General features: G+C 39.2%; 1 protein-coding gene across 3 annotated transcripts in view; it reads right to left on the bottom strand.

The window, feature by feature from the left end:
• Positions 1-23135, bottom strand: part of DERA (deoxyribose-phosphate aldolase) — a 294170-nt gene that overhangs the window by 201354 nt on the left and 69681 nt on the right. For all 3 annotated transcript variants that reach the window (XR_010127771.1, XM_063672467.1, XM_054445157.2), the window contains exon 6: positions 21850-21978. Coding sequence is in view for 2 of the 3 variants with exons in the window: in XM_063672467.1 (XP_063528537.1) it covers positions 21850-21978 (129 nt within the window). In the remaining variant the exon portion in view is untranslated. The remainder of the gene's footprint in view (positions 1-21849; positions 21979-23135) is intronic.

The raw sequence follows: 23135 nt of genomic DNA, 5'->3' as shown, positions 1-23135 counted from the left end.
GGGGAATTATATGTGCTTTTAATTTTTTCTCTGCATCTATTTATATTTTGAATACTTGGCTGTACATTCAGATTCAAATTATCTGCACATATGAAATTGCTATTTGACTACAAAGATAAACCAATTATATTTTCTACCTCAAATTATTAAATTGAGCAGTTTAGTAATGCCATTCTCCAACCTAGAAATAGATTGCATTCCAAAAGTTTGTAAATTCACAGCTGGCTGGAAATCAGAATGTACTTTTCCAGATTTCATGTAGTAGTAAGTCCCAGCCAGCCCAGAAAAGCATGTTTTACTCTTATAGCACTTAATGAATAGCCCTACCAACCCCTTCTAAGCATTCTGCACAATGATGTTTTAGGAAACAGAGGAAGGCCCGGATGCATCTGACTGGCTAGCTCTACAACCCAGAACACCTCTCTCCTCTTCCAGGTTGGGGATGAACTTCCTCAGAGCTTTAAATTACTAATGGAGTTTAAATTTGGATAAGGAATCTCAAGATGGTGATGCAAAGAGGGTTTTGTGGGGAAGGGGCAGTGAGGAGTTATGGAAGCTGGGAGCTTCTCAGGCACAACTAACGAGGAATACTTCTCACTCATGAGCCAGAAATTGACACTCTTGCTTCCTGGCACTCCCCCAACAAGTGCAAACTCACCTGTTTTTCTTACATCAACCCTGCAGTCTACTTCCCTCTCCACTGACCCCGGCAGGTGTTTTTAGTTGGCATCTAGCCTACAGTAGTAGGCTTCTCTAACCCTAACCCTAACCCTCACAGCTTCTCTTACCTAAAACAAGCACTCAGCCCTTAGGCACACAAGCAAAATGAGCCAAAAAGATTCTCTCTGAACTCCAGCTTTGCTTGCCTCATTTTGAACTCATTTGTTGTGGATTGAACTGGAGCCCCCAAAATTCATATGTTGAAGTCCTAACCCCTAGCATGTAAGAATGTGACCTTATTTGGAACCTGAGTGCTTGCAGATATAATTAGTCAATACGAGGTCGCAATGGAGTAGGGTAGGCTCCTACTGCAATGTGATTAGTGTCCTTATAAAAAGAACACCAGGTGAAGAGACAGACACAACATGAAGAACACCACATCATCACAAAGGCAGAGACTGGGGTGAGGCTTCTACAAGCCAAGAAACACCAAAGATAGCCAACAATCCCCTGGAAGTAAGGGGAGAGCCACAAAACAGATTCTTCCTCATAGCCCTCAGAAGGAACTAACCCTGCCCACACCTTATCTCAGACTTCTAACCCTCAGAACTCTCAGATAAATTTCTGTTGTGTAAGGCACGCAGTTTGTGGAGATAAGGGGTAGGAGCATAAGGAGTGGGTGTCAAATATTTCAAAGACTACAGTTAGGTCATTTATATTTCAGAATGAATCCAAAATCAACTCTCCAGGGTATTTCAGCACAGAGCTGGGGCAGGGGAGGAGATTTAAAAAATGAGATGACATGAGGAAGGAGGACATAGCCAAGAAACTGGCACTGGGTCTAGGAGAACAACATTTTTAGGGGAAGAGAAGAGAACAGCACTACTGCGCTGTCTAAGACAAAGTGGAGGTTCAGGAGAGGTAAAGAGTCCTAGGTGGCAACTAGCTAAGGAAATAAGAGAAGAGGATATACAGCATGGGACTCTAAGTAGTAATGTACTATATACTTAGAATTTGCTGAGAGGATTTGTGTGGTTCTTACCACACATACACAAAAAAATAGTAACCACGTGAGATGAGGATGTGACTGTAGTTAATTATTTCACAATGTCTATCAAAATGTCACATTGTATGTTGCAAATATATACAATTTTAATAAATATAAATTAAAATTAAAAAAAAGAAAGGAGAGGAAAAAGGAAAAGTCCTGTAGGGCAGCTGTGAGGGGTGAGGGTATTCCTAATTTCTCTGCCACAGTTCTTGCTAGTTCCTGGTCACAGATAAGAGCCACATTTAACTAAAAGTGATATACGTTGGGTCCTATGTGGTATTTCTTTCTACGTTTGTTGATTTCTCTAGCAAACAATTTAGAGTTTAGAATAACCTTAACTTTAGAGTTAAGAATGACCTTGCTGTTCACATGTTCTCACTCATAGGTGGGAATTGAACAATGAGAACACATGGACACAGGAAGGGGAACATCACACACCGGGGCCTGTTGTGGGGTAGGGGAAGAGGGGAGGGATAGCATTAGGAGGTATACCTAATGTTAAATGATGAGTTAATGGGTGCAGCACACCAACATGGCACATGAATACATATGTAACTAACCTGTACGTTATGCACATGTACCCTAAAACTTAAAGTATTAAAAAAAAAAATAACCTTGCTGTTACAAAGTGCCTGGTAATCAATATCCTAACTTTACTTGATTAGGCAAAGAAAGCAATATTTTGTCTGAAAAGTCCATACCAGGGTTTGTTTCCTTTCTAAGCTCCCAAAGCACCTGAATTCTCAACAAAGCCTCCAGCAAAATGCTACTTCCTCTAGTGTGCCCGCCACTTCTGACTCAGGGAAGCAGGAGACAGAGCATTCGGTCTTAGTATTCTCCTAACTCATGACCTCGCCCTCCTGGGAAAATTTCTCTCTGATACCATTTATTCTTGTCCTTCCTCAGTTGTAATTTTATTCCAACTACTCTACTAAGCCTGTTACTACTATCTAATGGATATAAATTCAGGCAGATCCTCCAGAAATTGGTGGTGTCTAGTCACCCCAGAAACTGACCACCTTGCAGAGCATCAAACACATCACACAGACCTAAGACCATGACTCCACAAGTCTGTATACTCTCTCTTTGTTACTGAGCACGAATCTCTTTCTGGTCTCTGTGTGAGTTGTTCTTTTCTCTGAGTCAATTGTCTCGAATAAAACACTGAACTTTTCCACTCTAGCCCTGAAGGAACAACCAAAGAAAACAGTCAGTGGAAAAGGGTGGGTTTAGCTGAAAAGTATATTCAATTATAAAGAAGTACCTGATCACCTCATGGGAGCCTGAATTGTTTATTTCTTCTAAAAAAAAAAACAAAAAACAAAAAACAAACAAAAAAAAACCAGGATATACATGTGCAGAATGTGCAGGTTTGTTACATAGGTATACGTGTGCCATGGTGGTTTGCTGCATCTACTGACCCATCCTCTAATGGGAGCCTGAATTTTAGCAGGAAGAAATAGAGTATCAGCTCTGCCTAGGTATGCGTTTATGGACAGAAAATGAAAATGATAGATGTACTTCAAAAATAATTTCAGGAGAAAAATGTATTTGATAACCACTCAATTTAGAAAATACTGACAATAATGAAAATGTCTCAGAGCACTTTTAAGGATTTTTATTTTATATTTTTGAATGGCATTGTAATACTGAATACTGTAAAATAAGAATGCAGAAAAAGGCAGAACAAAACCTGCTTTTTAATTGTCTAAGTTATCTACTCTACAATCCTAGTAAAAAAAATCTCAACATCTGATGGATGCAACTATAGGTGTCATTACAGACTCTGAGGTAACATATATGCTTTTTCTTTTTATTAAAAAATAAACAGGAATATTTTAATCATTCACTAGAATGTTAATATCAAGCCAGTGTGATAGCAGCTAACATTCTACAAACAGCCTTTGCTGGCTTTGTGTGACATGGATGATCTAAATTCTTTCCAATTTCATTGACTATTCAGTGCCTCCTCTGTTGTCCCTGCCCAATTTAGCAGCTGCGTAACATAGGAAACTTACTTTCAATACCCCAGTTGGTGATAAATTTTTTACAAAAAGCATACTATAACACTCATTCTTGGGTCACTGGTAAAGCAAAGCATCATCCTGATAATTCAAGTAAAAGCATGAATTTCCTTTTCCTCCTGAATCACTAAAACAAATGTATTAGTTCTGCATTTTGATTTACATGTGTTATCTTGCTAATGTTTTCTAAACCAAAAAATAGCCTTTCTTTCACCTTCATAGCCTTCATCAGATTTCCTTAAAAACGTTACTATGTTTTTCCTTGTTGCAAGAACAGAAAAGTAGAGGAAAAGCGGTTAGACTACGCTATGTTCTGCAATAAACCAATAACAGAATGAACGGGTTCAGGTCTTATAAACGGAAACAGAGGCGCTGGTTCCTGGACTGGGAAAAAGACTTCGTCCTCTTAAATTCCCTATCCTGACAAATGGCACCATTAGGAGTTGGATCTGCCCCTCCCTTTCCTGCTCAGCATGCAATCACTCACCAAGCACAATCAAATTTGCCCCCCGATATGTCCCACAGGCATCTACTCTGCTCCATACCCACTGCATTGCCTGCATTGCATCTCACTTCAGGAGCTCGTGATGGTCAGCTGAAGTGTTATCACAGCTTCCTAATGGCCTTCCTGTCTCCAGCCTAAACACATCGCCCAAAGGTTATGTCCCTAAAATGAAAATCTGATCACTGCTCCGCTTCTACAAAGCGTCTGGATTGAGGGTGTCATAATAATCTTTGTCATCCAGTGTCTGACATACAGCAAACTTCCAATAAATCCTAACGACCGAATGAATAAATGAAGGAATGAGTTACTCAGTCAATCATTCATTCCTCAGGCTAAAAATTTCCTGTACCCTCAAACACGAAACTTCAATTTCTTAGCATGGCCTTAAACTCCAAGCTATTTACTAGCTTCATCCCCACCTCTCCTGCCACTTTCCATTTACTCTCCAGCCCAACCAGACCAGCTTTCTCACCATGACATGTTCTTTCATATCTGTGTATAAAAGAGCCAGTGACTCTCAGCCCAAAATGCCTTTCTCTGTATCTGCACCTAACAACTTCTATACAAATGCCACTTGCTTTGTGAATTCTTCTATGACTCCTCCAGAGAAGGTGAGCTGTGTTCCTGAAGCGCTTGGAAAATGTGTCCCCACATCACCTGCTTTCCCAAAATGACAAATCATAAACCCTATTTTTCACTTCTTCACCACACTAAGAGATAATGTCACTTTTTTAAGGCCAGGAACTATGTCATGCTTACTTTACTCTCTCCACTCTCTCTTCTAATCCTCCTCCAATGCCTAGAATAGTGTCTGATAAACATTATGCCTTCATCAAATATTTGGATGAACCCATTCGACGGAAAGAAATATCCCCAGGTACTGATGGTAGAGAACCCTGGCCCTTCTGTTCTTGATTGGCCGCCTCCTCTCTCCCACAGTGCCTCAGTCTTCCCTCCAGCCCTCACCATCCTCCATCCCTCATTTCCTCCCATTCCCCAACACAGTTTGGAATTGGGGAACTCCCTATTCAAATCCTAAATCTAATATGTTGAAGATGAAAGGAGGTGAAATCTTGATAGCGCTATCAGAACAGTAGAAGAATTACAAACGTCCTGAGAGACCTAAATTAAAAATATAAATTCCTGCTCTTAGAAAAACACTGTATATGCACTGGTTAGGACCTACAGTGCAACTGACACAGGCTACACTTCAGTTATTCTGTAAGCTAATCTCGGAGCTGGCCTAGAGACCAAACAACAATGTACAATCTTGTTTATTTGGGGATGTAAGTTCAGCGGTCCAAATAAGCACACTGCAATGAAAATAACTACTAGAACAATTGGTTTGTTAACTGTGGACTGCCTATGCTAAAGGTGATTCCTACCTCAGAATCTGAAGTTCTTTAAGCAATCTCTGAACTACAAATGTGAGTTGAAAGACTTCCTGTGTTAGGCCAGGCATGGTGGCTCACACCTGTAATTCCAGCACTTTGGGAGGCTGAGGCAGGCGAATCACCTGAGGTCAGGAGTTCTAGACCATCCTGGCCAACATGAAGAAACCCCATCACTACTAAAAATAGAAAATTAGCTGGGTGTGGTGGCGGATGCCTGTAATCCCAGCTACTCGGGAGGCTGAGGCAGGAGAATTGCTTGAACCCGGAAGGCGGAGGTTGCTGTAAGCCGAGATCAGGCCATTGCACTCCAGCCTGGGCGACACAGCTAGACTCTGTCTCTAAATAAATAAATAAATAAATAAATGAATGAATGAATGAATGAATGAAAGACTTCCTGTGTTAACATCAGGAAAGCTAGATCCTAGATCAGAGGTTCTCATTCCTGCCCACACAGCAGAAGCCCCTGGAGAAGTTTTAAAATGCATGTTTCTCAAAGTATGAATTTCCTTGGCTCCATTCATGACCCCTGAAATCAGAATCTCTGGTAGGAAGATCATTGCAACAGTTCATTAAACAAGCTTGTCAGGAAACTCTAATGTGCAGCCCAGGTTGAGAACCTTGTTCTAGACTCTATGTTTTGACTTTAGTTATTTGTCCTTGGGCAAATTTCTTATGAATTTGACCTTTCTGGATCTCGATTTTCTCACCTTTAAAATGAGAGGTTTGAGGTTAATGAAGCTTCTTTGTACTTAATAATCTTTATAGTTTTCTAAGCATTTACAATTTCTCTGAGTTAACTTTCGAATGTTTATTTGCTCTGTTTCTCTTGGCTTATGTCTGACAATGTACAAATAATGGGGAAAAGGCAATGAATCTGTAAACACTTTTTAGTGATTTTTGACAAAAGGGGTGACAGACAAAAGTTCAATTTGAAAAGTATATTCTCTACATAATTTACTAGCTGCTGGGCAGACTAAACGTTACATATACAATCAATAGATTTTATGGATTTTTTTAGAGCCACGTTAAAATTTAAAAAAAGAAGAGAAAAAAGTTCCATGCTATATTTCCCTGTCTTTAGATATGTAGTTTCCTCATTCTAACAATGACTTTTTTGCATATGCTTCCGTTAAAGTCATGACTGCAGAATAAGCTGATGATTTCAAGAACACTCCCTAACTCAAGTATTTTTACCAAACACCTTGCTGAGCAATTTAATATGCCAGGCCCCTCATTTCTTTATTCTAGCGATGGCAATATAACCTTTGTCTTGCTTCAACCAATTTTTCCCTGTTAACATATCTTCCCAAATTAAAAAAAAAATCATTTTTTTCATTCATTTGGCTTATAAAGTAATCCTAGAAGCCTGCAAATTTTTTTTTTTAAAAAGCAAATAAAGAAATATTCACCCATGCAGAGGAAAAGAGAACACAAGAGAATCGCCTGCTCCATTTTATAATATTATGGTACATTGTGTAGTCTTGTGTCAGTATTTATTATCAGTCATTTAGTTTACGATAGAGAATAACTTTTGATTACTGATGCTTGTAGTATTACTCACTCTGTCTTGGACTGTTTGAAGATCTGTATTTTTATTACAAAGTCCAATAAAAATAAAGTGAAAAACCCATAGGTCCCAAAACTGATTCCTGGCTTGTGCTATATGTCACTCCTTTCCAATCTAAAAAGTTATTTCCTTCTACTGTTAGTATCTGTCTCTTGCTCATAAGCAAATTTATCTCCTAATGCCTCATTCTTTATTTTAGCCATTAATCTCCCATTGAGAACCTTACCAAATGCTTTTTGCAGATAAAAATATTTAATATCTACAAGATTTCCCCTATCCACAAAACTATCCAACATTGCTGTGAGGGAAGAATCAATCTTTTGTACCTGAATTCAAGTTTACTGGGTTTGAGTCAAAATATTTTTCTCTAACTTCTTCAGGTCTTCTTAACAGAAAATAATAAGACCATAGAGCAAGAATCCTATTTCTCTTTGCTTTGAATTGTATCCCCCAAAAAGAAATGTCAAAATCTCACCCCCCAATACCTCGGGAAGAGACCTGATTTGGAAAGCGGGCCACTGAAGATGTCATTAGTTAAGATAAAGTCATACTGAGTAAGGTGGGCCATGACATTACTGGTTTCCTTATAAGAAGAGGAGAAGAGACACAGACAGAGACACACAGAGGGAAGACAGCCATCTAGTGACAGAGGCAGAGACTGGAGTGATACATCTAAAGCCAAGGTATGTCAAGCATTGCTGGCAAACACCAGAAGCCAGAATAAGCAAGAAGGGCTTGCCTATAGGTTTCAGAGGGAGCATAAGCCTGCTGACACCCTGACTGCGGGCTTCTGGCCTCCAGAACCTTAAGAATACATTTCTGTTGCTTAAGGCCAGCTAATTTGTGGTACTCTGTTACAGCGAGCCCAGTAAACTAATACACTCCTCTTTTCTATATTTTGGGGCCCTGTGTATACTGGATTGTAATCTACTCTTAAATTACACACACTGACACACACATGCTCTGTGTGTGTGTGTCTGCATATGAAATAATTTTCTCTTCTGCACAGAATCACATTAACTCTGAAAGAGAAGGCATCTCTAACGTTTGCTGAGTCTGTCTTAGTGTAGCTCCATCAGGCTCACCCAGCCTGTGCCTCAAACGTCTCTTACCTCCTGATGTGGCGCACCCAATTTCCAGGTGATTCAGACACTGACGAAATTCTTCCTATAAGAACTAGCTCAAAAGCCATCTTCCCACAATGTCTAAAAGTTGGTCCTAGTCCTACTACTTTGAGTTAACAGAGAAAAATCTTCCTTTATCAGGAAAATCTTCCAAGTATCTGAACATATTACAACCCCAAGGATTTTCCTCCTCCTAATTAGATGTCCACTTTCTTTCCAACCACTCTTCATGAGAAGGGTTCAATTTATCTCATCCTGTGCTGTGACTTCCCTCTAAATATTCTGATACCACTTCCATTCTCCCATACCCCTCCATCCTCCCTACTCTGTTCCGTCATTTTCAGACTGCCTTCAGCTTTAACATCTCTCCTACTCCTCCATCAGGTGGAAAACAGAAAGATCTGCTTTTCTTGTCACTCCCTAGCTGTTCTCTCAGCACCCTAGGTAAGAGAATCTGGAAAAAAAGTACAGAACTCAAGTGGCAGTTGTATCACAACCCTGGTTAATTTTCTAAGTGCATCACTACAGGGACATCAACAGAGTAGCTAAACACAAAAAACAGTGGAAGCTGCCTGAGAAGAGATCTTCTAGCTCTGGGCACCCTATCTTTTCTTTTCAACAAGGAGTTACTGTGGGCTGATCATAGGCAGGTGGCCCCGGGCTTGCTGTCATTTTTCTCTTTTATATTGATTTCACGTTCACCAACCCCTATAAATTTCTGCAAACACCTTGCCTCTCTATAGAAACACCTTGCCATTATGTCTTCCTTCTCTTGCCCTCAATAGAAAAGTAAAGTGCAACATACAATCTCATTCAAGGCCTCTAGAAACACATCTGTGCCTCTAAAAGTTAAACACAGCTTATAAACATTATCTGATATACAGATCAATTGCAGGATAGAGAGCAGGACTGCGCATTAATAAAAGCATGGGGTTTAGAGTCAAAAGTCCTTCAGAAAATTCTGCCACTTATTCAACGTGTGGCCTTGGTCTAGTCACTTAACTTTTGAGCTTCAGGTTTTCCTCCACTAAAAGATGATAATAAGATACCTCTCCTCCCTCCCTCCCTCTTGGGATTACTGCAGAAAGAATTTATAACCTACCAACTTCACATGATTTATTACTCTTTTTTCATTTATTCATTCAATAAATATGCAAAATCAAGCATCTACCTGGTACAATATACTGAGGGATCCATTCAAGGATTCCAATTTCCCACCATTTTAAGAATTTTCTGGCTGGGCGCGGTGGCTCACGCCTGTAATCCCAGCACTTTGGGAGGCCGAGGCGGGCGGATCACGAGGTCAGGAGATCGACACCATCCTGGCTAACATGGTGAAACCCCGTCTCTACTAATAATACAAAAAATTAGCCGGCCGTGGTTGCAGGCGCCTGTAGTCCCAGCTATTCGGGAGGCTGAGGCAGGAGAATGGCCTGAACCCGGGAGGCGGAGCTTGCAGTGAGCAGAGATCGCGCCACTGCACTCCAGCCTGGGCGACAGAGCGAGACTCCGTCTCAAAAAAAAAAAAAAAAAAAAAAGAATTTTCTAATAGATCAGTAACCACGTGGCACAGATATTAAGGAATAAATAACCAAGAGTTAATATGCTAGGAATTACAGATAAAGGAATAACAGAATCTCAGACACGTGAACACGGGTCTAGCCTCTATGTCATGTGCCAGAATTTCACTTAGAAAATAAAATCCCTTAATGTTTAAAGGGGAAATACAGCTTTATTTAAAAATTGGTTTTTATACAAGTTGATTACAGATATATCTACTGATGCCCCTGCACACATATGCATGATACCTGAATCTATCAGTAAGCATGTACTAGGCACTTACTATGTACCAGTCTTTGCACCTGTGAATTTTTCTAGGAAAGTTAGGTCTGCAATAAACAGTTCTGTGATTTTGGAATATGTTGGGCTACATTTTTCACAATTTCATACAATAAAATTTTACACAGACCAGAAAATACGCCACATAAAAAACTAAGCTTTTTCTTTTCTCTCTTTTTCTTTCTTCACAGAAGCCCAACCATGAAGAAACAAAGAAAACATTTTATGTTTAAATGTCTGTCATATACTCAACCTTTTCTTTAAAAGGATATGCATGTACCAAAATACACCATCAGTAGTTCCTGCATTGCTGGGAAGCCAGAAAATACGATAACTTCTTTCCTCTACAGTGCTCTGTGTTTTCCACTCAACAAAGGATAGCAAGGGGCCAGGTGGGGGTAAACTTTATAAAATTTTTGCTTGGGGACCTGAATTTAAATCTATTCCATGGATGAGATAGCAAATTAATTAGTTTTCACCCTATAAGTAGTCTAATTTCCAGGGCTAGTTTAAGGAACTGTAAATAAATTTACACTTTAAATCTTTTATCTCTTAACCCAATACAAACTATGGTCTTATGCTTTCCCCAGTGATGAAGTTTCAGTTGTAGCATACCTTTTCATAAATTAAATACTTTTTCCTATGAAAGACAAGACCATATTAAAAAAAAAAAAAAAGGCCACAACACCACAGGAGTCTAGATGTGCCATCTGGATCAATACTCCTTAAGTATACAAAGACTTGCAGCCTAAGAGGAGGGATTCCATGTGACTTGTGACAATCTTTAGAAAAATAAATCGACATTGTCATTTACTTTACTATTTGATGCATATTTAAATTTTCAAAAATATATTTTTTAAAATCTTAGATATTAATTTGCTATTAATCACCACATTTTTTTAGTGTTTTGGTTTCATTCAGTCAGCGTTTCCCACTACTTTTCCCCTTTATTTTATTTTTTAATGGCTTCCCCTATATCCTCTTATTTCTCTGCTTCCTCTCATTGTTTCTGTATTACTTTGATCTTATTGGGTTGAATTTTGAATGTTCCCTCCCCTGGATTCTACCTTTTTCATGTTTCATTTTCTACACATTGCAAAATTCCAGCCAAGTTCAAAACTCATTTTGTATTCCTTCAAGGTCTGCTTTTTCAAGCCCCATATTTTTGTGTTAGTACTCTTCCCACAGATCTTCATCAGCAATTCAAACCTGATGACATTATGATTGCATCTTTAGTGCTTTTCTACTCCAACCTTATTTATCATGCCTGCATTATTTCCAAAGATAAGGTCTAGAATAACTTCAGAGCGGAGCTTGTTAGCTGTTGAGTGTGTGCGAACAGTCCACCGCTACTGAAAGATAAAGCCACTTTTCTACATTCTGGCATTATTCTTAATGTGTGCATTTGCTAGGCTGAAATCCCTTAGCAGTAGATTGACCTGCTTTAGACTTCTCTTTTCTGTAAGTATGTTTCCCTATCTTATGTCCTATCATCTTGTTCTTGGATTGTTCAAGGAAAAAAGTATAGCTCTCTTTTTTCTTCTCTGATTATACTCCCTTCAAATTGTTTGCTCCTACTTTAGTTCCTCCTGTATTTGTACTTCCCTCACCACATTTCCACCAATGTACATGGAAGATCAATTTTTCTTCAACCCCAAAACCAAAGCAAAAAGTTCTCCCTGGTTCTTCCTTGCCTCCAGATCCATCTCCACATTCTTACAGATCATTAATATCCTTGTCATACCTTACATTGCTTTAGAAATACAATATCCTTGTTAAAATATAAATTATCTCTCTTTTTGTTCAACTAAAATAAGAGTTGCTCTCTAAAATAACATGTTCAAACTCTACAAGATTTTGGCACATCTGGAAAGAGGCATCTAAATTTTCAAATTTCTTTTTGCTTCTTTTCACTTTTCCTTATCTCTATCTTTTTCTCTCTTTCACTCATTCATTGGTGTATATGGAAATATATTCTTAGGCTCTACTATATGCCAGGCTTGATAGTAATCACAGAGGAATAAAGTTAAGGAAGGTGTGGTCCTTAGCCTAGGGAAGATCACAGTTTTGAAAAAAAAAAAAAAAAATCTAACAGGTAAAACAGTTGATGCTGATACTATGTTACAAATGCTACTGGTATTTACAACTGTCCTAAAAGTATAATAGCATGATCAATTAATTCTGCCTTTGTATAATCAATAGGAGGTTTGACAGAGTACAGAAATTTTATTTAAATCTTTTAAAATAGCCAAGGAGTGAGGACAAAGCTGTAACAGAGGAACTGGTAAAACAAAGACAGAAGTACCTGGAATGTTTCCAAACATCAATAATGACCATATAGAACAACAGCAAAAAGATCTTTCTGACTAATATTCTAATTGTATCATATAAGAGTACCTACTTCATAGGGTTGCTGTGAAGATTAAATGTAAATGTGCAAAGATCCTCAAAACACTGTCCAACTCACAGTAAATGCTCAAAAAACTTGAGCTATTATGACATTGTTGTTGTATGATAGATTAGATTAGATATTTTTCATCTATTTAAAATGCTCTTATTTGTTTCTGGTTCCTGCCTTGGTTCTGGATAATTACAGCTGCTGATTAAGTGACTGTCAGTTAAAAGATTTTTATTTGGATACATGTCTGAAGAGCTGATGTTGCTGCTATGGCATCCAAAATAAAAAATTTAAAAGAATTGTTACATACACATGGCTAAAAAAGAAACTATCAACAGAATAAACAGACAACCTACAGAATGGGAGAACATTTTTGCAAACTATGCATCCAAAAAAGGTCTAACTTCCAGCATCTCTAAGGAACTTAAACAAATTTACAAGAAAAAGCAAACAACCCCATTTAAAAAGTGGGCAAAGGATATGAACAGGCACTTTTCAAAAGACATACATATGGCCAACAATCATGAAAAAAAGTTCAACATCACTGATTATTAGAGAAACGCAAGTCAAAACCACAATGAGATACCATCTCACACCAATCAGAATGGCTAAAATTAAGAAGTCAAAAAATAACAAATGCTGGCGAGGTTGTGGAGAAAAAGGACCTATTTTACACTGTTGGTGGGAGTGTAAGTTAGTTCAGCCATCGTGGAAAACAATATGGCGATTCCTCAACGATCTAAAGACAGAAATACCTTTCGACCCAGGAATCCCATTACTGTGTATACACCCAAAGGGATATAAATCATTCTATTGTAAAGACACATGTATGCATATGTTCATAACAGCACTATTCACAATAGCAAAGACATGGAATCAATCTAAATGTCCATCAATTGTAGACTGGATAAATAAAATGTGGTGTATATATATGCACCATGGACTACTATCCAGCCATAAAAAAAGAATGAGATCATATCCTTTGCAGGGACACGGATGGAGCTGGAGGCCATTATCCTTAGCAAACTAACACAGGAACAGAAAACCAAATACCAAATGCTCTCACTTATAAGTGGGAGCTAAATGATGAGGACACATAGACACATCAAGGAGAATAACAGACACTGGGGTCTTTTGGAGTTTGGAGGGTGGAAGGAGGAAGAGGATCAGAAAAAAACAACAAATGGATACTAGGATTAACATCTGGGTAAGGAAATAATCTGTACAACAAACCCCCATGACACAAGTTTACCTGTGTAACAAACCTGTACTTGTACCCCTGAACTTAAAAGTTAAAAATAAAACTAAAAAAAAAAAAACAAACAAACATGGAAAGTAGTGTACCATAAACATATCATTAACTGGACCACATCTAATTGTGATTCTCAATTAATCATTCTTTTTTACCTTTCTTTTTGAATACAGAGGCAAGTGTTAGCAAAGTAAGTTCAAATATAAGATTCATTGAACAATTCTGCTGATATAGTAAGCTTTGGAATCAGTACAGAAATAAATCCAGCTCAATGTCATTTGTCTCCCCTACAGCTACACCAAATGGTTTTGAAGGGTTATGCTTAAAATAATGCCTTGAAAGAGTCTAGAAAAAAAAAGATTTCATTATGTTTCCTTTCTTATTGACGTAGGATGGAGAAGGAAGGTATATTAATATTATTCAATAACTTGCAAAGTACTTTATTTACAGTTTATGATGCACTCACATACCTTGCTGCATTTGAATTGATAACCAGATTAATTTATTTGTTCAAGGTCACAAAATATGCAAGATAGAACAAGAGTTCTGGTCTTCTTACTGACTGTGTTCCTTGCTCTAAAACATTTTGAAAAATTTCTAAACAAGATTAAACCAATAATCCTTATAGTTTAGACTACTAACATTTAGTTGACCAAAGCTGTTTAACAGAATTTTACTTACAATGATGTATAATACCAGACTAACATAGTTAGGTATCTCTACCTGGTCTCCAAAGAATTTTTTTTTGTCCATAATCTAAATGGCTACAAAAATTATAAAATAAATTATTATGAATGTAATGACAAACGGTTTCCCTTTGAGATTCTGATTCTAAATTAATGGGAAAACAAAAACAGAGAAGAATAACAGACATAACAGAATGTCACCAAACTTGCCCTCCTGCTATAAATAACAATAAAACTCAGGCACTAAAAAATTAAAAGCTCAAAATACAGACCCTTGAAATTACCCAGCTGTACAAATTAGCACAAAAGGCTTTAAATCAGCTGTTACAAATATACTCAAGTACTTAAAGGAAAATATGATCTCAACCAGTGAAAAAGTGGGGACATGTCAGTAGAGAAATAAAAATTATAAAAAAGAATCAAACGGAAATTCTAAACTAAAAATGTACAGCAGCATACATTTCACTGGATAGGCTTAAAAGCCGATCTGAAATAGAAAATAAGGATCAAAGTGATGGCGGCAGTGGCCCATCTGGAGCAGCCACCGTGGGGATGCCAGCTGCAGCGGGGGAGGCGTGGCTGGGGCTACACACTCCGTGGAGCTGGTGAGGTCTGGGAACAGGTGGGAGCTCCACCCTCTACCATGTTGGTAGGGCAGGAGCCCTGTGCTCCCAGGGGCAGCTGCATCCACCCAGCCACATCTCCAGACCCAGGCATTCCTGTGCTCTTAGGAGCCTGGGAAGCCCTCTACCCCTGCAGGCTCAGAAGTACCTGGTCCCACTCCCTGCCCTCTCCCTACTCCTGGCGCCTGCTCCACTGAGGAGCAAAGCTGTGGCTGAGCCTGGATGCTGCCGCAATCTGGCTGAGTGTGCACGCATTCAGAGCAGCGCTAACACACCAGCCTCCCACCGCCTTGGCCCCCTCTGGACTTTGGGCGACAACAAGCATAGGAGAAAGGCAGAGGGGCCGAGAGCAGCTTGGTGCGGATCTGCAGGCGCCCCTCAAGAGTGAATAGCCTGGGTGCCGTGGACAACGGGATGATGGTGGCGGGAGGCAGACAGGTTCCTAGGCAGGAAGGGATGGGTCCCTGGTGAAGCCCCACCTTCATGCCAGGGATGGCCTGAAGCCTGGGAACCAGGCTGCCAGGTCTGAGTGAAGGCCGCAACCTGGAGTGAGAACTTCATTGATGACCATTCAGGCAATCCGATAGTGCTTTTTCCAGGCCCATCCATGGCCGCCCATGGACCAATCAGCATGCACTTCCTTCATTCTGAGCATATAAAAACCTCAGACTCAGTCAGACTCACACACTCACAGGGACGACCTGCCTGCAAAAAGGAGCTACCCACTACAGGTCTCCTCTCTACTGAGAGCTGGACACTTGTCGGGATGACCTGCCTGCAGAAAGGAGCTACTTGGCTTTGGGTCTCCTGAGAGCTGTTCTGTTGCTTAATGAAGCTCCTCTGTGCCTTGCTAACCCTCCAGTTGTCCAAGTACTTCATTCTTCCTGGACACAGGACAAGAACTCAGGACTCATCAAATGGCGGGACTGAAAGAGCTGTAACACAAACAGGGCTGAAACACGCCCCCGACTCATCACATTGCAGGTAATGAGAAGGAAGAAGGAGCTGTGGCCCTTCTGGGAGCCCAGAATTCAGGGCTCCCCCAGCTAGGCCTGTGACATGCCGTAATACCCTCTCTGGGGCTCTGTGGTTCCTGATGTCTCCAAGTTTTGGGGCACCATTGTGTTCCCCTTGTCCAGATGCTGGTGTCCGCAGCAGAAGCTGCTCGTGGTATGTCTGGTCCAGCCACAGCCTCGCATGGAGCCTGCACCTGAAGCTGCCCGCCCTTTCGCAGCCGATGTGCCTGGCAGTGCACAGTGGCTGGACCCCGCGTGCACTCACTCACACATCCCTTGCCACTCTGTGCCTGGCTTGCCCTTGGCAGCTGTGTGACCCAGGCCAGCAGTGCGAGCCAAGTGCAGCCTGCCGGGCCGAGTGGGTGGAACAAGCCCAGCAACCAGGAGCAAAACTCAAGCAGAAGTGCACGGAGGTTTCTGACTGGCAAAGCGACACCCTAAAGATCCTGTGACAAAAGAACTTGAATAAAGATCCATGTAACCAATCAGGAGAATAGAGGAGAAAAGAAGATTAAAAATAAAACAAACAGGACCTCATTAACCTATAGGATAATATCAAATAGTCTAACACTCATGTACTTGGGGTCCGAGAAGGAAAGACCAATAGAATGGGGTACAAGATGCATTTAAAAATATGGTTTTAGGCTGGGCACAGTGGGTTACATCTGTAATCCCAGCACTTTGGGAGGGCAAGGTGGGCGGATCACCTGAGGTCAGGAGTTTGAGACAAGCCCGGCCAATATGGTGAAACCCCGTCTCTACTAAAAATACAAAAATTAGCCAGGCATGGTAGTGCACACCTGTAATCCCAGCTACTCAGGAGGCTGAGGCAGGAGAATCGCTTGAACCTAGGAGGTGGAGGTTGCAGTGAGCTGAGATCACACTATTGCACTCCAGCCTGGGTGACAGAGCCAGACTCTGTCTCAAAAAAAAAAAAAAAAAGTACATATATATGGTTTTGAAAATGTCCTAAACTGATAGAAAACATCAACCTCCAAATCCAAGCAGCTCAGAAAAGTTCAGGATAAATACAAAGAAAACCATACTTAGGTCGGTCGTGGTCAAATTACTGGGAAAACAAAAAAGACAAAAGGAAAATATTGATTGACCATAGCTAGAGTAAGATAAGATGTTACATACAAGGAAACAAGAAGAAATGGGATTCCAAGAAATGGAATGACTTATTTAAAGGCTGAAATAAGAAAATGCTCAACCCAGAACTCTATATTCAGCAAATTATCCTTAAAACATGGGGGTGAAATAAAGACATTTTCAGATGAATAAAACCAGAAATAACTCATCACCAGCAGACCTGTACTGCAAAAAATACCCGTGGAAGTTTCCCAGACTGAATTATACAAGATGGAAACTCATATTTATAGGAAGAAATAAAGACTAAAGTGATACATTTAGGGAAAACATAAAATACTAGCTTATCTTAGTTTTTTCTTTGTTAATGTCCTCAAAAGACAAGTGACTGTTAAAAATTCGTATCATTGTAATAAGAGGTTTGTAATATATATAGAAAAGAACATTAAAATAACTCAAAGAACCAATGAGGATGTAAATTAAACTGTTGTAAGGTTCTTCCATTTGTGACATGTATAGTGAAACAACATTAATTCTAAGTAGACTGTGAAAAATTAAGGATGCAAATTGTTAGAGCAACCACTTAAAAATTTTGTACAAAGAGTCTGCAGATAAAAAGCCAACAGAAGATACAAAATATTACAAAATAGCTAATGAACCCAAAAGGTTGCAAGAAAAGAGGAACCAAAAATAGATTCAAATAGGAAAAAGTTTGCAAGATGAGAGACTTAACTCCTACTGTATCAATTACATGAAATGTAAATAAATAAAACATTCTAAAAAGTAGAAACTGTCACAATAGATTAGAAAAGAAATGCCTCCAAGAGATACATTTTAAATATATAGCCACAGATGGGTTGAAAATAAAAAGATGGAAAAAATATATACCATGCAAGTATTAAACACAAGAAAGCTGGTGTGGCCAGATGAACATCATTAGTAGACATTCAAACAAGGACTAGTATCAGAGATAAAAAGGGACGTTTCATAATGACAAATGTACTACTTCAACAGGTAAACATAACAATCCTAAAGGTATATATACATAACAAGAGAGCTCCAAAATACATGATGAAAAAACTGAGAGACAAAAGGGATAACCAGACAAATCCACAAACATGTTTGGAGACTTTAACACTCTCTCAGTAATAAATAGAACCAGTAGACCAAAAGGAAAACCAAACTATATCTGCAAAACATTATCAACCAATTAGATCTGACATTTGCTCTAATATCTGAAATACACATTCTTTTAAGTGCACTTGAAGCATATAACTAAATATAACCATAAAATGAGCTACAAAATAACTGTTAATTCCAAAAGACAAAAGATTCTTACAATGGATACTCTCTGAGGATAACAAAATCTTAAATTATAAAGCAACAATAGGATAATAGGATATCCACAAAAGCACAAAATATTTGGAAAGTAAATATCTCATTGTAAATAGCACTCTAAATAACAAAAGAGATCACAAGGGAAATTAGAAAATAACTTTAACTGAAAAGTAATGAAAAAAACAACAAAATAAAAACTTGGCTCTCTGAAAAGGTTAATAAAATTGGCAAAGCCCTAGCATGAACAAGCAGAGGAGGAAAGAAAAGCAAAAACAACAGGAAAGGAAACAAAAATGACCGATATCAAGAATAAAGAAAGAGAAATAACTACAGATCCCACAGATATCAGAATGGAAGAACATATTATAAACAACATTATGCCAACAATTGTAGCAACTCAGTATACTTACACAGTGAAATACTTCTAGGCAAACTCCTTAAGATATCCTATCTATTATTTTTAGTGAGGGCAAAACAAACCAAAAACAAAGCACACAAGAGTTCACACTATGTGATTAGATAATGTTCTAATACTGGCAAAGCTAAGCATGGTGATAAAAGTAGAAAAGTGGTTGCAGTGGGGACAGCAGGTGACCTGAGTGGAGGTGACTATAAAGGGACACAAAGATATTTCTAGGAGGATGGAAATGATCTGTGTCTTGAAGGGAGTAGTGGTTACAGGTGTTTGCAAACTGCCAAACTCATCACACTGTCTACACAACACCTGAATTTTACTGAATGCAAATCTACCTCAATGAAATTGATTTAAGAAAAATTTTTTTACTCCACCACAGAAGCAGAATACAGAATTTAGTCAGAAATTTTTAAATTACTTTTGGGGGGATTAGTTTGTGCAAGTTACATATAAAATTGGGACAAGAATATAAGAAATATTTCAAAATATTTAAAGTTCGTCAAAGAATACTTCAATTCTATTATATACCTTCTTAACAGAGTAGGAAGTATAAACTATAGGCCAGGAAGTATGCTACAAGGTTGCATATGTTATGCCTCACAAAGATTGTATCTTTCATTCATGATAAAATCTGGCGTGTGCCTTGGGAAATAGCCATGTTACAAGTGAAAAAGGAATAAATCTGGAGCCAGACCAGGGTGTTCAAATAGTGATACAGGTTATTTATTAGCTTTGTGACCTTAAGCAAGTCACACAATCATAGACTTCTTCCACTCCAGGACTGATGTGAGGACTAAGGAATATTATTTCAATGTACCTGGTAAAGCACACCATGAATACAGTTTTATTACTCATAGTAAGTGCTCAATAAACACTGCTTAAATGAAGAAATGAAGTGGATAAACAACATGAACAGAGAAACAAGCAGACATGAAGAAATAAAGGGACATGTTTATAATCACATTTTTTTCTGTGGACAGGATGGGTGGAGGGTGGGACAGAGCTTCCAAAGCATGATGACCTAATACCACATTCGTATCATGAGTAGTAGGTGCCGTGCGTAGGACAGGGTTGGCTGACCTCCCAGAATGAATACACTTTCATTGTGACCAGGATAACAGCTGGGGTAACAGGTATCACAAGATTGGCTCCAATGTGACCCTGAGGAGTATCTCAGCTTCATGTGCACAACCAACAGGGTGGCTACCACAAAGTATGTACTAAAAGTGGTTGCTGTTATTCGTTTCCAAACTTTTACTTTGTTACCCGGGCTAACAATCACTTGTGCTGGCAAGCAGCATAAAAGGGGGCCTACCTGTACACCAAGTAGCCTCCAAGGGGCTTTCCCAGGTTCCTAAGAGGCACAGTGAGTCTTCTACTGTGAATCTTTGAAATGCCAACATCACTGATGAACAACTGTTCAAAGTGTTCCATCCCTTCTCATCCTTAGGTTTTTCTGACATTTTGCTCTCAGACAACAAGTGCAGATATTTTCTAGATACCGCAGCTGTGACCAGAGCAACAGCACCATTGATGACCAGTAGGCTGATTTTCAGTAGAGTTGCAAGGAATGATCTACTAGGCCTGACAGAGCACTCAAGAAGTACACAGGAGTATGGCTGGCCCAGATTCAAGACCAAATATAGGGCCCCTAGAAGGACACCTAGAAATTCAACACTCAATCACAATGTCATGTGATAAGTTATATGATAGGGCTTTTCATTGAATGCTGTGGGGACACACAGAGGAGATAATGGGCCAAACAGTAGGGGGAGAAGAAGTGTAAGGGGAAATAATTCCTGAACAAGGTAGTACCTGTGCTGAACCCCAAGATGTTGAGTTATTTGAGCAAAAGGCATTCCGGGCAGAAGGCACAGAACATACAAAGACTCAAAAGGTTGGATGGCACCATCTGCAGAGAACTGCAAGTAATTCTACATGGCAGGAGAACATGGTGTGAAGGGAAAATGAGATGGCAGAGGCACAGCCAGGGTCTTAGGAAGGACGTTTTTAAAATAAGAATCAAGGAATGTATACTTTACCATAAAGATGAAGGGAAACCACTGAAGGAATTTTAAGCAAGCAGTACCATAATAAAATTAGCATTAAAAAAAAATTGTGGCGACAGTGTGGAGAACAGATTGGAGGGGAACAAAAGTCAAGAAGACAGGGGAACAGCTGAAGTAATGCCTATGGAGGAGGATGGTGGCCTCAGACAGTAGCACTTAGAATGGAGGGAAGATGTGCCAGACACAGCAAAGAGGTCTAGAGAGAACTCTCAATGCTTGTTCACTGATTTACGTGAGGTGAGAAAAGAAAGAACCAAGCATGACTCCTAGGCTGCAAGCTAGGATGTCTAAATGGATAGACCTGCTGTTCACAGAGATAAAGAATAAGTCAACTTATATTTGAAAGTATAAAAATCAATGATACTGCACTAAATTTTAAAACATTAACACAAACAAAGGCAGAGGCTGTCTCGGATAGTATGGATACATATCTCTGAGATAAATGAAAAGCTTAAATTCAGAGAGAAGTAAGTTAAAGAAATTCCTGTCTAACATATGTTGATGAGTGAATAATCAAAGAATAAAACAGAAGGCAATTCACTAACAAGAGAGCCATCTACTGCCTTATAAGCATAGTGCAGCAATGAAATGCCACACACACACAAAAAAATATGTGGAAGAAAGCCAGGAGTTTTTGACCACTTCACATTGAACATGTTTTTACAAAATATCGGATTCCTCCCACAAAAAAATTCCAAGTGGTTAGCACGTTTAATAACAGCTAAATGCTTTCACTTACTTAATTTCTCCTAAAAACATCAATTCAATAGAAAACATCATTTGAACATAAAACACTTACCTGCCATCATTGCTATCATACTGGCTTTATAGACATTAGTAAGAGATCCAAGTTCTCCTGTCGCTAATATAGTTTTAAGATGAGCCTCCCCACAGGCCTTGCGAAACTGACGAATCTCATCATACAGGGCTGGGGAAGAAAATAATTGAGGCAGTTACAAAGCAGGCAAGTGATAACATAACTTGGCAGCCGTTTAGAGCTGGTGGAACCCATTTCACATTTAGGAAACATAAAACATTTGTCACTTTCTAAAAATCACCCCAATTTAACATTGCCTGGAGCATTCTGTTGCAGTTCACATCCTGTTACAAGGAATGCTTAGTTTGCTACCATGAAACCGTTTCTAAGCCCTGGCCTGAGGTACAGAGACATAGAGCTTTTTAAATATCATAATGACATGCAAATTATAAATAATTTCTGTCTTGTCCATATGATGGTTGCTTGCAATAAAAAACAAATGTAGCTACCATACATACAGTGGTGTACCCCTTTGCAAAGTAATAAAAAAAAATCTTAGGTTATTAATTCTTCCATTCACAAGTAATAGGTTCTTTGGTTGGAATATAAAGCACACCTTTCTAGAGTTATCTTCATGACAATAAAGACACAGCAGCTTGCCCCACTGCCTGCCAGAGTATGTTTATATATCTGACTAAAAAGTGTTAGGCCTGGCCAGGTAGTGTTGGACGCATGTGCACAAAGCCATCTGCAGGGAGGCTCAGAGATGCTGCCTTAAATCTATTAACCCCTGAGCCCATGACCCCAGTACCACATCTGGCTTTGGAAGGTTCCACATTGGGCCCAGATTTATTTCATATTTCATATTCAAGGTAACATTTTATATGAAAGGTAACAGGATTTTAGTAAGCAAATTAGACCAAAATCATGAGTATTAAATCTTTAAAAAATTATTTAAGTCTTTTGTCAATGATACCAGTGAATTTCGGCTTTTAAACCCTGTTTCAGGCCGGCCACTATCATTTCTTGAACTCAAGCTACTGCCATGGTAACAAGACCAAGGCTTCTTCTTTCCTTCATATTTGAGTATCTTTCATAGGAAGTAGGTTTTTTTGTTTTTTGTTTTTTGTTTTTGAGATGGAGTCTTGCTCTGTCACCCGGGCTGGAGTGCAGTGGTGTGATCTCGGCTCACTGCAAGCTCCGCCTCCCGGGTTCACGCCATTCTCCTGCCTCAGCCTCCCGAGTAGCTGGGACTACAGGTGCCCGCCACCACACCCAGGTAATTTTTTGTAGTTTTAATAGAGACGGGGTTTCACCGTGTTAACCAG

Source organism: Pongo pygmaeus, chromosome 10, assembly GCF_028885625.2.
Source record: "Pongo pygmaeus isolate AG05252 chromosome 10, NHGRI_mPonPyg2-v2.0_pri, whole genome shotgun sequence".
NCBI lineage: Eukaryota > Metazoa > Chordata > Mammalia > Primates > Hominidae > Pongo > Pongo pygmaeus.
This window is presented reverse-complemented; position numbering and strand designations above follow the sequence as displayed.